General features: G+C 43.0%; 1 protein-coding gene across 7 annotated transcripts in view; it reads right to left on the reverse strand.

Annotated features, from left to right (window-relative positions):
* Positions 1-15622, reverse strand: part of PUM2 (pumilio RNA binding family member 2) — a 4949642-nt gene that overhangs the window by 2222607 nt on the left and 2711413 nt on the right. For all 7 annotated transcript variants that reach the window (XM_044067594.1, XM_044067585.1, XM_044067551.1 and 4 more), the window contains exon 15: positions 458-722. In XM_044067594.1, coding sequence (XP_043923529.1) covers positions 458-722 — 265 coding nt within the window. The remainder of the gene's footprint in view (positions 1-457; positions 723-15622) is intronic.

A 15622-nucleotide genomic window follows, 5' to 3' on the forward strand; every position in this document is an offset into this window, starting at 1 on the left:
TCATTTGGAAGTGAAGATTTCACTATTTAATACGAAAACAATTGCATGTACAAGTTAATACAAGACATCTATTCTGTAGCATTCACTGCAATGTTAAATTAGCAATACATAAATATGAATCCATATTACTTTACTGAATCTCAAAAAATGTTTACTACAATCATACTACTCATGACAACCAACAGGCAGCTGCATTACTATGTGACAACAACAAAGCAAAACATAACAAGGGAAATAATAGACATGAGGACACAACTTCACTTCAGTGTATAGTAAAAAACATAAATGCATCTTTTGTTTCTTGTTACAAATATCTGTGCATACAATACGGATGCATCAAGAACACAAATAAAAACATTTTTGTTAAAATAGCGCAGCTTTAATTCAGTATAGTATAATGCCTTAATTCTTCAGTTCAGCCTACGTTTTTTTCATCTACTGTTACATCAAGACAAACCTGGAGCCATGCTGGTCTTGAGAAAACTCTACAATATGTCCCACCAAGTCTCGTAGTTGCAGGTTGGGAAAACGATTGTTTCTGAAATCTTCAAGTAATCTGCTGCGACCAGAGGGCATTATATCTGATCGACCATATCGAAGACGAGAAGGAGGAAAGAGTTGGCTGCTGGAGCTAAACAAGCTAGAAGTGTTAGTTGCACTGCGGTATTTTGCTTCAGCTCCAGGTGCTGCAGAAATGTAACGTCCACTACCATTTGTAAGTCCTGTAAGAAACAAATGTAGCATACACATAAGGACATCAAATTGTAATGGGTAAAAATCACTTTGTGTCTTCAGTGTATTAAAGACATTTTTAAAGTTTCTTTTTTTGTTTCACAACACTCAACAGCAACAACAAAATTTAATTCAATTAAGTTTTGTACCTCACAATTCACATTCTAGAAAATGAGCTACAAGATCCTGAACTCTGCTCTTGTTAAAGCAGTGAGCTGCAGTTCCTGAGGTACAGAGTTTGATTCTCTCCGGTTTTATTTGCCTACTGTGTTTCTAGTGGGCCTACCTGGTTAACAAATGGGTATTACTAATACAGCCCATTAACTCTTTTAATGGAAATACAAGGGGACAATTAAAAAACTTAATGTTACATCAGGACTTGGTAAAACAGCATAATTTCAAACAGTCCCCAACAGCATTACATCACAAAGGGCCTTGAGGAAAGTAACCATTTGTATATAAAAGTAGATGAAGTTCAAATAGTGGGATCAGTGCTGAAGTAGCATTCATCTGAAAACAGGAATGTACATTGACATCTAGAGCTTTGAAAGGTGCTTCTATACAACAGTTTTCTTGCCACAAAGAAGAAATCACTGTGACAGAGGAAAGAAGACAGCAGCCCTTGCCGGCTTCATGTTCTTTCTGGTGTGACTGCTTAAGGTCAGTCCCAAATGTACCTGTGACAGATCTTCAGGCCAAGGGTCAGTAAGAAGTCCTTCAAACACCCAATGTCCTTTAACATGTAGGATAAAAGATGGTTCTGTTTTTTTTTTAATTCTCTCAAAACAGCATTCTGGGGAAGGAAGGAAGGGTCCCTGTTGCAACACTGGTCCGGGTATTTGAACATCTACTCCTATAGGATGTCGCAACAAGTTGTTACACACAGCTGTACTAATGTTCAAAACAGGTCACTGCTGTAATTGTATTCAACAAACATGGGAAGAATGCTTACAGTAGCACAAGTCCTCATGCCAAGGACTTGAAGAGGAAAAGTTAACATGCCCTGCAAGACAGCAATGGCAAATCCTACTCTTCTCCTGGGAAAGAAACAGCTGGTAATGATCACAAAAAAGCAAAGATGGAGTCCAAGTAGTTGCCTCACAAAATATTGTGAAAAAAAGAGCTGCTGCTCTACTGGAATGAATTTTGACCTAACCTTTACAATACTTACCATGATAAGCACAACAAAAAGCAATGCAGTCAGTGACATAATGGTCTACCAAGCTTTAGTACAACGACAGTAACAAATGGCCCTTTCTCTAGTTCCAGTCAAGTATCATATTTGACAGAAAAGCCTCTCCTCTACTTAAAACTGTCAGCTGGATAATATGACTCAGGACTAGTTCAGAAGCTACCATGGGCATGAAGGATGGGTTACTTTGACTGAAAATGGTGTACTGCTCAGTGGACATCAGTATCTATTGCACATACACCTTACAGGCCAAAGGGACAGCCAGCAGTCTTCAATGCCAGAAATATAAAGGTACAATCATTACTTGGATCAAAAGACAGGAGCATAAATTTTTCCAGTATAAAACTCAAGCCCAAATAAGTGCCACCAGCTTCCTGGATGTAGCACCTCCCACCAAGAAAAGTCTGACTATGAAAGAGACGGGACTGGGTGCTGAAAAAGTTGACAGGTGGAATTTAATGATGCATAGGCCAGGACTACTTTAAAAGGGTACTCTGACATGAAACATTAAAAGATGCACAGCATATCAGATTTTTTTTCCATCTGCCCAAGTAAGATTCTGTTGTAGCAAGCCTATGTGCTTTTTCAGAACAAAAAAAAAAAGGCTGTAATGTAACAGAGTGGCCTTAAGATGAATCAACAGGGTATAACAGAAGGAGAATCAGGGCAACTTTAGAATAAGCATGCTATTAGGATAAGAACTGCCCAATATTTCTGAGCTTTCACCAGGACCTTGTGAATTTCAAGAAATGGAGGAAAGGCATAAAGAAATTGTTATCCCCAGTGTACAAAGTTGACATGGGTTACACCCAAACTTCCTTACATGGGAATCTTCAGCAGAGACTCCTGACTGTGTAATTCTGAGGACTGACAAGGTAGTCTAAGAAGGGGGGGGGGTCAACCTCACTTAAGTCTTGTGCAAATGAAGACTACTGAATTCTATGATCATACATGTTGACTGTCAGAAGATCTACAAGATAGTCTGCTAGGGTTTTCTACTTCAAGTGAACAAACTACCCAGGAAGGATGCTCTGCTGTAGTGGTGTTTCCAGGGTAGCATTATCAATTACAACTGACAGGAATGCATACCTCCCTCTCTTCTTGATGTACTACACAACTGTGGCTTTATCCATCACAACTGAGGCTTGTCCTTGCTATCCACAGATCCTTGAGGATATAAAAAGTATACATATAATGGCCAACATTACCCTAACATTCATTTGTTGGTTCTGACAACAAGCACAATACTGAGGACATAACAGAACAAAAAAAAATAACCAAAATTAGAATTTATCATTCTGGAAGATGCCTCAAAGGCACTGGTGTCCTAAAGAATAACAGATGGTGTTGACTATTCATTTTCCACCACGCCATATAAAATGACATCTTGTGATAAAGAGAATAGTCAACACAGGTTACATACAAAGTTCAAAGTCAGCATGAATTCCTAATGAATGGTACTGTAGAAGTGATCACTACGATGAACCAAGTAATATGCAAATTATTTCTCATGTGCAGTGGAAAGCATAACTCTGAAATGGAGAAATGAAATGAAATCTAGAAAGACAAAAAAATCTGCTCTTATGAACAAGGAAAGCAAAACAATCAGTTAAAACTTTATTTCTTGCAAGGGATTTGTTTTAAGTGCTACCATTTCACACCAGACAGGAAGAGACTGGTCTGTGCATCAACCACAACCACTTACAGTGCAAGACAAAGTTGCTAAAAATTAACAGTGGTTGATGAAAATTCCCATTGTAAAATGCAGCCCCCCCCCCCAACCAATCCAAGGTTCGGTGACCTTGGTTTTCATTACAAGACATTAGTGCTACAAAATTAGTTCAAGTGTCATTCAATTCTGAACACTGGTGCTTTATTCAAAATATCTGGTCTACCTGATCTGTAACTAATTCTACTCACCAATATAACCTCATACAGCTACGTCATCAACATATGGGTAGGGTTAACAGGAGAAGCAACAAAGTTACACAGTCTAACAAAGTACAGCAACAATAAGCCCTGCATGTTTCCTGTTCACATGACCTCTGATAGTTGGACACAATCACATTCCACTGCACCACTTCACTACGCTTACTCTATTCCAAAAAGGTAGCTTAGGAAATTTATTTCACATAACACTACAACTCTACCTGAAAAAATGTACTTTTCATTGATAGCTTTTGCATGGGGATGCCAATTTATCCATTACCTCCCTCCCTACAACTAGTTAGGTAGGGGGTTAAGGGGGTGCCAGCACTCCTTAAGCATAAATACACCAGACAGTTTGCAAATATGTCTGGTAAAAGATGTGCATTCCAAGGCATGAGCATCTCCTTTTAATAAGCACACAAAGTTAGCATGAAGATGCTATTCTTAAGGGAATTTACATGAGGAGAGGTACCCATTTTACCACCCAAGTACATTCAGAAACATTACCCTGTAAAACAACTTGGTCACGTTGAATGTGGTTGATTTTATATGCCTTCTGTGGCTGCCTCCTTTCTCATTTTTCTCCACTTGATAGAAAAACATTATGATCAATATATCTTACTTCTTGCAACATATACAAAAGCAAAACCTTCCTCTTGTAGTTAAAGGTAAACTTACTGTTTTTTTCATCATTTTTGGTTACCCTGTTCCTGAACTCTTCTAAATGTTCAGCAGGCTTTCTTGCAGGACAGTCTCCAGAAAGGAACACAGTAGGAGGATCTCAGCCCATCTGTAAAAAAAACTCCTCAGATCCTTGTCTTTGTAAAGGATTTGACATTTTCACAAACAGCAGCTCTTCAGGAGTACATGAGGAATATACCAGGTAACTCAAAATTTTCCCAAACAAATGTCACTGGCAAGTGGCTCTACAACAACAACAGCAACAAAAAAAAACTGGACAACAGACTAAGCTGTCCCAACAGGGCTCTTATCTCTTGAAGATGACTCTAAACATCAGCTTTTGGACCAGTGGCCAAGAGTGACCAATTGCAGAGTTGCACAGTGAAAAATGTATATGCCTGTGGCAAAAAAAAAAAAAAAAAAAAAAGGATAACAGAAGGTGGTGTTGCTCATTGTCCCTATCTGACCACACCTGGATCTGGCCAACCTTTGGGGTTGGTAACGTGTGGAAGTGAAATCTGTATCCTTGGGAAACTATATTTAAAACCCATTTGTCCTGGGTAATTTATTGCCAGTTTTTGGCCTGCAGAGCCATCTTTCCCCTTAAAGGAGCAGTCAGTTGAGAAGTGCTTAGAATTTTTAAAGTTAAGTCACTGAGACAGCTTACCATAGGGGGGGGTCTTACTACTCCCTGATTTGGAAGTGGGAGCCCCCCACTGCTTAGTCCTGTGTGTACCCTGGGACTGAAGCCTGGGTGTTCTGCTGGTTCTGGGTTTGGACTGAGGAGGCCTGGCAGAGGCAGGAAAGGGCCAATTCTTAGGGGGCCAATGCCTACTAAATCTTGGAGGCTGTACTTGTAGGAAATCTTTAACAGTTTGCATAGATTTAGCTTTTTCCTCCAACTTTTTAAGAACTTCTGCTTTGTTGCCTAACAGGCGATCCTGATTTAAGGGAGCATCCAGCAATTTAGCTTTAACATGATCTGGCAAAGATTGCTCCTTAAGCCAAGCATGCCTTCTAAGTACTGACCCAGTGACAGCAGCCCTGCAAGATGCCTCTAGTGAATCAAAACCTCATTGCAAAATACGTTTTCCAACCTGTTCAGCAGAATGCATTAAATCCTGTAAATCCTTATTTTCAGCACAGTCAGGAATCAACATCATTTTCGGTTTAAGCAATCCAATAAAATGTTGCTGATACTTTAACATATGAAACTGACAGTGTAAGGCCCTCATGGCCAAGGATGCAGAAGTGTATGCCTTCTTACCCCATCTATCCAGCACCCTGGAGTCTCTATCAGGAGTCGGATTTTTACCAGTAGTAGCCTTAATGCCCTTGGGTCCCTGTGAAATGGTGTCAGGATCCGCAGTAGGATTTTTAAAAAGGAACTTGAGAGAGTCGGGAACCTTGTAATATCTATCAGGTTTTCTGGGAGCAGGAGGTAAAGAGTCAGGGGCCAAGCTAGATTCCAAAAAGGCATCATCAATAATGTGTAGTACAGGAGGGATAGCTAACGGCCTGTGTTGGGGCAGGAGTAAAAAAAAAAATCCCTAAGCCTTTTTTTAGAATCAGAGTAATCCTGGCTTTCCCAGTGAAAATGCTCCCTAAGAGTATGCAAGGTTTGACCAAAAGAGAAATCCTCTGGGGGGGAAGCAAAGGGAATAGAGTCCTCTGCATCAGAATCCTTATAGGTAGATAATGGTAAATTCTGGTCATCAGAGGAAAAGTACAGTTTTGTACCTACCATAAATGTAGATGTCCGATAGATATGCAACTGCAGTCATAACATATGGGTTGTCCTGCCTCAAACAGCCCTCGGTCGGCCGGACTCCAAAGTCTGGGTCCGGCGTCGGCCGGAGTCGCCTCCTCTCCAACAACAGAACGGCTGGAGTATAAAGGCATCGGCCGACGCCATCTTCTTCAGTGTTTCTTGCCCCAGATGCCAGGTGCCCTCCAAGGAAGGCTAAATTTGGTGAATGGATAAACAATTCCAGACATGCACAACAGTAATAAACAAATACACCATAAAAGATACCCCCAGCTAATAGGAATAGGGGTAGTGGACCCAAAAAAGAAAGTTGCAGAGGGGTAGGACGGAGGGAAAATCCGACTGCAGTTGCATATCTATCGGACATCTACATTTATGGTAGGTACAAAACTGCACTATGTCCTTCAAGAATGCAACTGCAGTCATAACATATGGGTTGAATACCATAGCCAAGCTGGGGGTGGTTGGAACTAAGAAAGGGATGGTGTAGCTAAAATGCCCTGCAGGACTTCCGAAGCAAAGCCTGCTCGGGATCTGGAGTATAAAGGCAGGTTGTAGTGCTTGGTAAATGTATGCACGGAGCTCCATGTAGCAGCCTCTAGAATGTCCTTTGTAGCCACTCCTCTTAGGAAAGCTGTGGATGTGGCTATAGCTCTGGTGGAGTGTGGCCTAATATTGGCTGGCACACCTTTTCCATGAAAGGAATAGCAGAATCTGATGCAGTGTCCAATCCATTTTGAAATTGTTTGTTTGGAGATTGCTTTTCCTTGAACTCCAGCAGCATAGGCTACAAACAGTTGGTCAGTCTTTCTGGTGGTCTTTGTTCTGTCCAAGTAGTAGCGTAGTTGTCTGTGTATGTCCAAAGTATGCAGCAGCTTTTCCCCCTTGTTTTGAGGATTGGGGAAGAATGTAGGCAGGTGAATGGCTTGATTTAGAGACACCCTGGAAATTACTTTTGGCATGAAAGAAGGATTGGTTCTTAGAGAGACTCTGTCCTGATGAAAAATGAGAAAGGGAGGAACTGCCATGAGTGCCTGTATCTCCGAGACTCTTCTTGCTGATGTCACTGCCAATAGGAAAACCGTTTTCCAGGAGAGAAATTGCATTTCTGAAGATGCTGCTGGTTCAAAGGGATGAAGAGTTAATTTTTCCAAGACGAAATTGAGGTCCCATGCAGGTACTGGTGGTTTTCTGGGAGGTTTGATATTCTTTATCCCTCTTAGGAACTGTCTTAGCAAGGGATGTGAAAACACAGGTGGATCACAGTTGTATTTTGCTGAGATTGCTGAAGCGTGAATCTTTATGGAAGAATATGAGAGCCCAGTATGAAACATTTCTGCCAAGTATTCCAATATCTGAGGTATGCTCAATACTGTTGCTTCCTGACCCTTGTTGGCATTCCAGATGATGAATCTCTTCCACTTGGCTGAATAAGTCTTTCTGGTGGAAGGTCTGCGTGCTTCCAGTAAAATCTCTTGTACTTCTTTGGAAAGAGAGATATCGGAAGGAGCTATGGTAACCTCCAGGCTGTCAGATGCAATGTTTGCAGGTTTTGATGAACAGTCCTGTAATTGTGCTGGGTTAGAAGCAGAGGCCATAGAGGCAGAGGCCACGGTTTGGTCCGAGTTATGCTCAGCAGCAATGGGTACCAGTGTTGCCTTGGCCAGTCTGGAGCTATCAAAAAGCCTGTTGGTTGTTCTGCTTTGATCTTCAGTATCACCTTGGTCAGCAGTGGTAGAGGAGGGAATGCATACATTGTTAGGGAATTCCAGCTGAAGGAGAGAGCATCCGTTTTCCAGGCCAGAGGGTGGTGAGTTCTTGTACAAAACTTTTCCAGGTGATGGTTCAGGTGAGAAGCAAAGAGAGCTATGTCCGGTATCCCCCATGCCCTTGTTATTTGTGAGAAAATGTGAGGATGCAGCATCCATTCGTGCGGATCCAAGAAATTTCTGCTCAGCTTGTCCGCCAGAACATTGTCCTTGCCTGGCACAAACTGGGATTGCAAGTGGATCTTCAGACTCAGGGACTTTTCCCAAAGAATCATTGTTAATCTGCAGAGGGGATAAGAATGAGTGCCTCCCTGCTTGTTTATATACAACATAACAGTGGTGTTGTCTGTCCTTATTAGCAAATGTCCTTGCTGGAGTGATTTTTCGAAAGTCTCGATTGCACGTATCACTGCCAACATTTCTTTTTGATTTATGTGCAGATGCCATTCCCTTAGGGTCCATTGCCCTTGAATGCATCTGTCCTCCATGTGCGCCCCCCATCCATGATCCGAGGCGTCTGTTGTAATGATTTGACCTGCTTGAGGTTTGTTGAAGGACATGCCTTTGTTTATCTGACTTGCTTGAGCCCACCACAAAAATTCTCTTTGCAGACATGGAATAAGTGGGATTACATCCTCTAGGCTTTGGCTGTGATGGGACCATAAGCTTTTTAAGTACCATTGCAGCTTTCCCATATGAAGTCTTGCCAAAGGTATCAGAAGAATGCAAGATGCCATGAATCCCAGGGCCTGCAGGATTTTCCTTGCAGTCAGCTGGGAGAGTTTTGCTAGGCCTTTGAAGTACTCTGGTAACTGCTCTTGTTTTTCTTCTGTGAGAAAGGCCATTTGTGTTTTTGTGTCCAGTTTGGCTCCTAGGAAAATAATCTGTTGGGATGGCATTAGTCTTGATTTTTGAATGCTGACTGTGTATCCCAAGGCCTGTAGTAATTGAATGACAGTCCAAGTTTGCTATCAAGGTTTGTTTGTTGTCTGCTTGTATCAGGCAGTCGTCCAGGTAGGGGTATATTTGAATCCCCTGGAGTCTGCAGTGTGCCACTACTGATGCCAGGCATTTCGTGAACACTCTGGGTGCAGTAGATAAGCCAAACGGCAATGCTGAGAATTGATAATGCTCTGTTCCTGCAAGAAATCTGAGGTATCTTCTGCAACTGTGTCTGATTGGGACATGCAGGTATGCCTCCTTGAAGTCCAGAGTGACCAGCCAAGACCCCTTGCCCAGCATGGGAAGGAGTTGCTGTAACGTCAGCATTTTGAACTTTGGCACAATGAGAAAAGTATTTAGAATAGACAAGTCCAGTATAGGCCTCCATTTGTTTTCTTTTCTTGGAACAAGGAACAGTCTTGAATAAAAACCCTGGCCTTGTTCCTGAGCAGGGACCTTTTCTATTGCTCTTATTCTTAGCAGCTTTGAAACCTGAATGAGTGCCTCTGCCCTTTGATGATGTGGCAAGGTTTGGCATGCCTTGTCTTATTGGTAAAGTATGGAAGTGGAATCTGTAACCTTTGTCTATTAAATCCAGAATCCAGTTGTCCTTGGTTAAGATATGCCAGTTCTTTGAGAATAAGGATAATTTTCCGCCTAAAGGTGCTTCTCTTTGAGCCTTGGTAGGCGGTATGAAAGTCAAGTCATTGTGATTGTCCTTGTGGTGCAGCTGGAGTGCCTGCGCCACTTCTTTGATTTGGTGGTTGCCATTGGCGGCCCCTGTAGGAGCCTCGGTATTGCCCTCTACCCCGAGCACGCCTGTTTTTTCCCCTTTGAAACTTGTCAGTGTCTGGAAAGGACCAATTCTTCGAAGGCCAATTCCTGCTGAATCTGGGTGGCTGAACCTGGAGGAAATCTTTGACTGTCTGAACTGATTTAGCCTTTTCCTCAATGGACTTCAACACATCTTGTGCATTAGCACCAAAAAGCTTCTGTTTTTCCAAAGGTGCATCAAGTAACTTTACTTTAACATGGTCTGGCAGTGGCTGTTCTTTTAACCAAGCATGTCTACGTATAACAGCCCCTGTCATAGCTGCTCTACATGTAGCTTCCAATGCATCATAACCACACTGAAGAAAGTGATTGCTAACCTGCTGAGTGTTATGGACCTGATCCTGCAATGCCTTTCTGGCAATTGGCTCAGGAGAGGCTAGCTTTTTCTGTAAATCATCCAGTAAATAATCCTGGTACTGAAACATATGAAATAGGCAGTTAAGTGACCTCATGGCAAGGGTGGTAGAGGTATAGACTTTTTTACCCCATCTCTCCAGGGACCTTGCTTCCCTATCCGCTGGCAGTGGATTCTTGGCAGAGGAAGTAGCCACTCCTTTGGGGCCCTGTGAAATAGTTTCAAGATCCACAGAGTGGGCCTTAAAGAGGTGCTTGTGAGTGTCAGGGACCCTGTAATACCGGTCTGGCTTGATAAAAGCAGGAGGGAGAGAATCAGGGTTAGCACTGGAGTCGGAGAAAACATCATCCAGGACATCCATAACTGGAGGGATAGCTACAGGTCTGTGCTGGGGTAACTTGAGGAAAGTACGTAGCCTTTTTCTAGAATCAGAAAATTCCTGACCCTGCCACTTAAAATGTTCCCTCATAGAGTGGAGGACTTCACCGAACGAAAAATCCTCTGGAGGAGAGGCAGAGGGAATTGACTCCTCAGCATCAGAGTCCTCATAGGCCTGGAAGGATTCTTGTTGGGTATCTGAATGCTCAGAATCCCCAGAGGCTTCATCTGAAGAGAGGTTGTCAGCCTGCTCAGTTCTAGGCCTTTTCTCTGCAGGCGGCTGAGAACCTCTGTCTGGGTGAGGTTGAGACCCCCTGATAAAAAAGATAAGATCTGCAGCCAGAGACATGATCTGTTTATCAGAAGGAGGGGCCTGGGCAGAAGGTTTAGGATGGGCCTTGGCCTGACTGGCGGCCTTAGCACGTGCAAAGGCCTTGATGGACATGGATACATGAGGCCTAGCTCCCCCACGTGCAGGAGTAACCTTGTCCACGGGAATGGTGTCGGGTAGATCCAGAACTTCGGTTTCTGGAGGGAAATCAATAACCGGCACCGGTGTAGTCTCCGGGACTGAAGGACGTGTTAATGCTGTGTCGTCGGCCTGGAGCGGTTGAATTACCGCTTCCGAAGGGGCCGAAGCACTCGCGGAGGGCTTAGGAGAAAGATCGGTAGAGGACGCGGGCCGCGGATGTCGGTCCCGGTCCTTTCGCTTTTTGGTAGTTTGGGTTGTCGGTTGTTCCGACAGCATGATATAAGCGAAAGATTCGCCAAAAAGTCTTCGGCAAATTCTGCCCGGCGCCTGAGAGTGCGCTTATTAAAGCAAGCACAGGCAGCACAGGCAGAGACGTCGTGGTCTGGGCCCAGGCAAGGGAGGCAGTAAGAATGGAAGTCCTTATGAGGTATTTGTTTACCACAAGACAAACAATTATTAACTTTCTCAATTTGTTCTGACATCGGCTGAGGCAAGAAAAAATGTTCCCCAATGGGGTACTTAGCTTTTAGATGACTTCGGTACTGAAAACACAGGAGCTGACCGACCGGCACTTGCAAACTGCTTCTGCTTCGGGCACCGCGCGGCAAGAAAGACTGAAGAAGATGGCGTCAGCGGATGCCTTTATACTCCAGACTTTGGAATCCGGCCGACCGAGGGCTGCCTGAGGCAGGACAACCCATATGTTATGACTGCAGTTGCATTCTTGAAGGACATCAGAAATTTCAGAATTCTGGTCAGAAGTATCATAAGCAAATTCAGTCCTAGGTCTCTTAGAAGGGGAATGTTGGCTTCCCCTGATTAAAGTAATAAGGTCTTCAGCCATTCTTATAATTTGTTTCTTAGGCATAGAAGCCTGACCATGCAGTCTGGCAGTCGGTTTTCTAGGCATGGTTCGAGTTTTAGGCCTTGAAGAAGATGGTGTCAGTTTAATATGCAAGTCAGTAGGCCTAAATACATCCTCAGAAGCCGGTGCCTGCACAGCGGCTCCAGACTCATCCAAGGTAGAGACATCCACAGGTTCCACAGTTGAAGCATTTCGCGGCATACCGGACTCCGAATGGGTCTCAGTAGAGGCCTGCGAATCTGAAGTAGAGGTTATCAGGGGCTGCGAAACCGCATCAGAGTACAGGCGGAACTGGCGACTGGCTTAGGAGAAGTGTCGTCAGCAGCTTTGGACCTAGGTGGCTTGTTTCTGTCTTTATCTTTGTGTTTTTTTGGAATGTTGGCAGTCGGATGGCTTACCGAAGACATATCTGGATAATTGAACCGAGTACCAAAATATTTAGAAGGGTAAATATACCGAAGACGGACAGTTCATTGTTTAAATAAGGCACAAAACCGACAGCAAGGTATGTCGTGGTCAGGGCCTAGGCAAGGAATACAGTACGAATGAAAATTTTTATGAGGTATTTGCTTTACACAAGAAATACAATTACTGACATCGGTTTAGAGCAAGAAAAAGTTTCCCCAACTGGGTACTTAGCTTTAGTTGAAGACTTCGGTTCTGAAACTCGAAAACGAATATTTCAGGAGTCGGCTGACCTGCACTTGCGAATTGCTTCTGCTTCGGGCACCATACGGCAAGAAAGACTGATGTAATGGTGTCGGCTGCATGCTTTATACCCCTGACTACCTGATGTCACGGAAGATGAGACAGCAATCGACGCAAGACCCAAGACTTAGATAATTAGGCCGACTGAGGGCTACTGCAAGCAGATAACCCAAATGTGATGACTGCAACATTGAAACACGAAGAACATCATGCTGTCTCCTGTAAGTGTGATGAGCTGGAAGTACAACTTATGTGGGCACAATACCTCTCCGAGCTTTTTCAACACATTTGTTCACCTGTCCCTTTATACCCAACATAAGCTGTCACGCAGGGAGAGATCAACATGCCAAGCCAACCATGCGAGTAGAAACCTAGGTGCATGGTGGTCATCAATGCTTGACAAGTATAAAGTTATCCTTCTTAAATATAATTTCAAGAAAAAGTATGCAGAGCACTCCAGTTATGAATTAAAATGAAGGAACTGCTGCACTACTGCTCTACTACAGAAAACTGCAACTTCATTTGTTGACTGGTTTAGTAAAAGTAAAGATCTGAATCAATCACCACACTGGCTGTTTGGGGCACATCAGACAATGATGTACAACTGTGAAAACTGCTCTGATTTACAAATTAGTACTATCCTATTCACAGTGCACATTTTAAGTAGCTGGCCACTCAGTATATGTGGTGGTCTCCCTTACCTCAGCTGGATCATGAAGTGTGCTCATTTTTTGACACAAGTCCAAAATGAAGAAATCAGAGGTAAGTACACCTTATACAAAATGATTTTCCCCACAAATAAAGTTTTGCCTTTTTGGGAATCTTAAAGTGAATTTTTGAAAGCAATACTCCCATAAACTTTGTTACTTAAGCTCAGCACACACACATGCACATATTAAACCATGAAAAGGTAGTCCAGAAGCAAGTCTGTTTATTTGCTTATTTAAATTTTTTTTTAATTTTGTTTACATTCTTTGACAGTGAAGTATTACAACTAAAGGATTACTCAATAGCACACTACTAATGCAGAAGGAAGCAACGAGACAAGTCATTTCAAAGCAGCAGGCTAGTTTGCTGCTGTAGCAACCTCTGCTTATATTAGTGTTTTAATGAAAGCAGCAATATGCAAGTACATGCCACATGAAACATATTGTGAATTTCATTTATCATGTACACATGTTAGCCAAATGTTAACTGTAGGGTATAGATTCCATGGATATACAAGATCAGAAAATCACAGCCATTGTAGGGTTCACTTCCCTCCTTCCTCTTGCTGATCTTTTTCTTCCTGACTACATGGCTGTTTTGCAGTAATATTACGCAAATCAGGAAACAGCCTATGATGCTGCCTCAATCTAAATTTCTTCACTGTTACCTTGTGCAATGAGTAGGCAAATGATGTTGATACAAATGCAGTCGCTACTGCTATATACAGGGTCACAGAAAAAGATGGCAAGTTATCTTAGTACCTGCTTAAACAAAACAGACCTGTTGCATTCAAAGCTAACAAGCATGACTAGTTGGTCATTGGTGGAATACTCTCCAAACACTATGAAGCTATGCAAAGATCAGCAGGAGAAAGCACAACGAGACTTAACATAGGTACCAAAAAAAAAAAAAAAAACCCAAAATATATATATCATGAAGGCTCTTGAAAAAGGCTGGTAAAGTGATAAAGGAACAAAGATGAAAGTACAGTTGGATATACTTACCATAAATGTAGATGTTAGAGTGTATTCACTGTTGCAGTCCTGACTTGTGGGATTTGCTGCCATGGAAGCCCTTGGTTGACCCAACTATCTCCTTCCTCCAACAGCTGACTGATGCCCTAACTGGTCAGCATGCTCGGGTAATAATGAGAGTTGGCCAGCGCCGTGACCTCCGTTTTTCCTGCGGCTAAAGCTAGGAGCCCCTCAGATGAACCCCGAGGTCAAGGGTCTGGAACATAAACCTAAGAAGGAGAAAGTTAGGAAGAGGGTTCCCTGACTGAGAAGAAGCTTGTTCCAGCCTACCCTGTAGGTCGTGGGGGGTACTGCAACAGTGAATACTCTCCAACATCTACATTTATGGTAGGTACATACAACTATACTATGTTTTTTGTGTTTCACTGATGCAGTCCCGACTTGTGGGATGATTCCAAAGGTGAAAAGAAGGGAGAATGGCAAACTAAGGAGACACAAAGATGCACAGCAAGATGGCAGTGGAAAATCCTGCTCTAAACTTGGCGAAGGTGATAGGTGGAGGTGGCAACGTTTGGTAAAGTTATGCACTAAAGACAAACTAGCAGCCTCCAAAATGTCTTTGGTGGGGTACCCTTTGAGGAAGGCAGTAGTAGCGCTAGTGGAGTGCGTCCTCATGGCACCTGAGGGCTTCTTACCAAGATGGCTGTAACAAAAAGAAATACAGAGCGAGATCCATTTAGAGAATGTTTGCTTGGAAACTTGTTTCCCTTCAGAACCAGTGGCAAAAGCCACAAACAGCTGGCCTGATTTTCTCACAGTCTTTGTTCTTTCTAGATAGTAACGGAGCTGCCTATACACATCTAAGGAAAGAATTGTGTAAAATCTTAACATAACCATAGATGTCCTCCTCTTCCATGTTGTAGTATTCTTGTTGTGGGATTTTCTGTCTCAGGCGACCAGTACATCGGCTCCTATACAAAAGCTTCAGCTTAGCTGATGCAGTTGTGTGGGACATCACACGAAGGGCCATAAACCAGGTTCCTTAAATGTGACGTCTGCACGCAAAGACCTCAGAACTTGAAAGTCCAGCAAGTACAAGGCTCAGCAGGAGTGTATGCCATGATGTCAGGTATACGGCCATAGGGCCCTTATGTAGTTTTCATAGGCTCCCAGGGCAGAGAATAGGGTACCAGGAGCCTAAGGGTATGCTGTACTGGGTAATGAAAGAAGGGTGTTTTGGAGGGAGGGAAGGAATACTGTAACATGGAAGAGAAGGACAGCTATGGTTATGGTAAGATTTTGCACAATTATTCTA

This window comes from Protopterus annectens, chromosome 1.part0, assembly GCF_019279795.1.
Source record: "Protopterus annectens isolate FY-2018-M chromosome 1.part0, PAN1.0, whole genome shotgun sequence".
NCBI classification, from domain to species: domain Eukaryota; kingdom Metazoa; phylum Chordata; order Ceratodontiformes; family Protopteridae; genus Protopterus; species Protopterus annectens.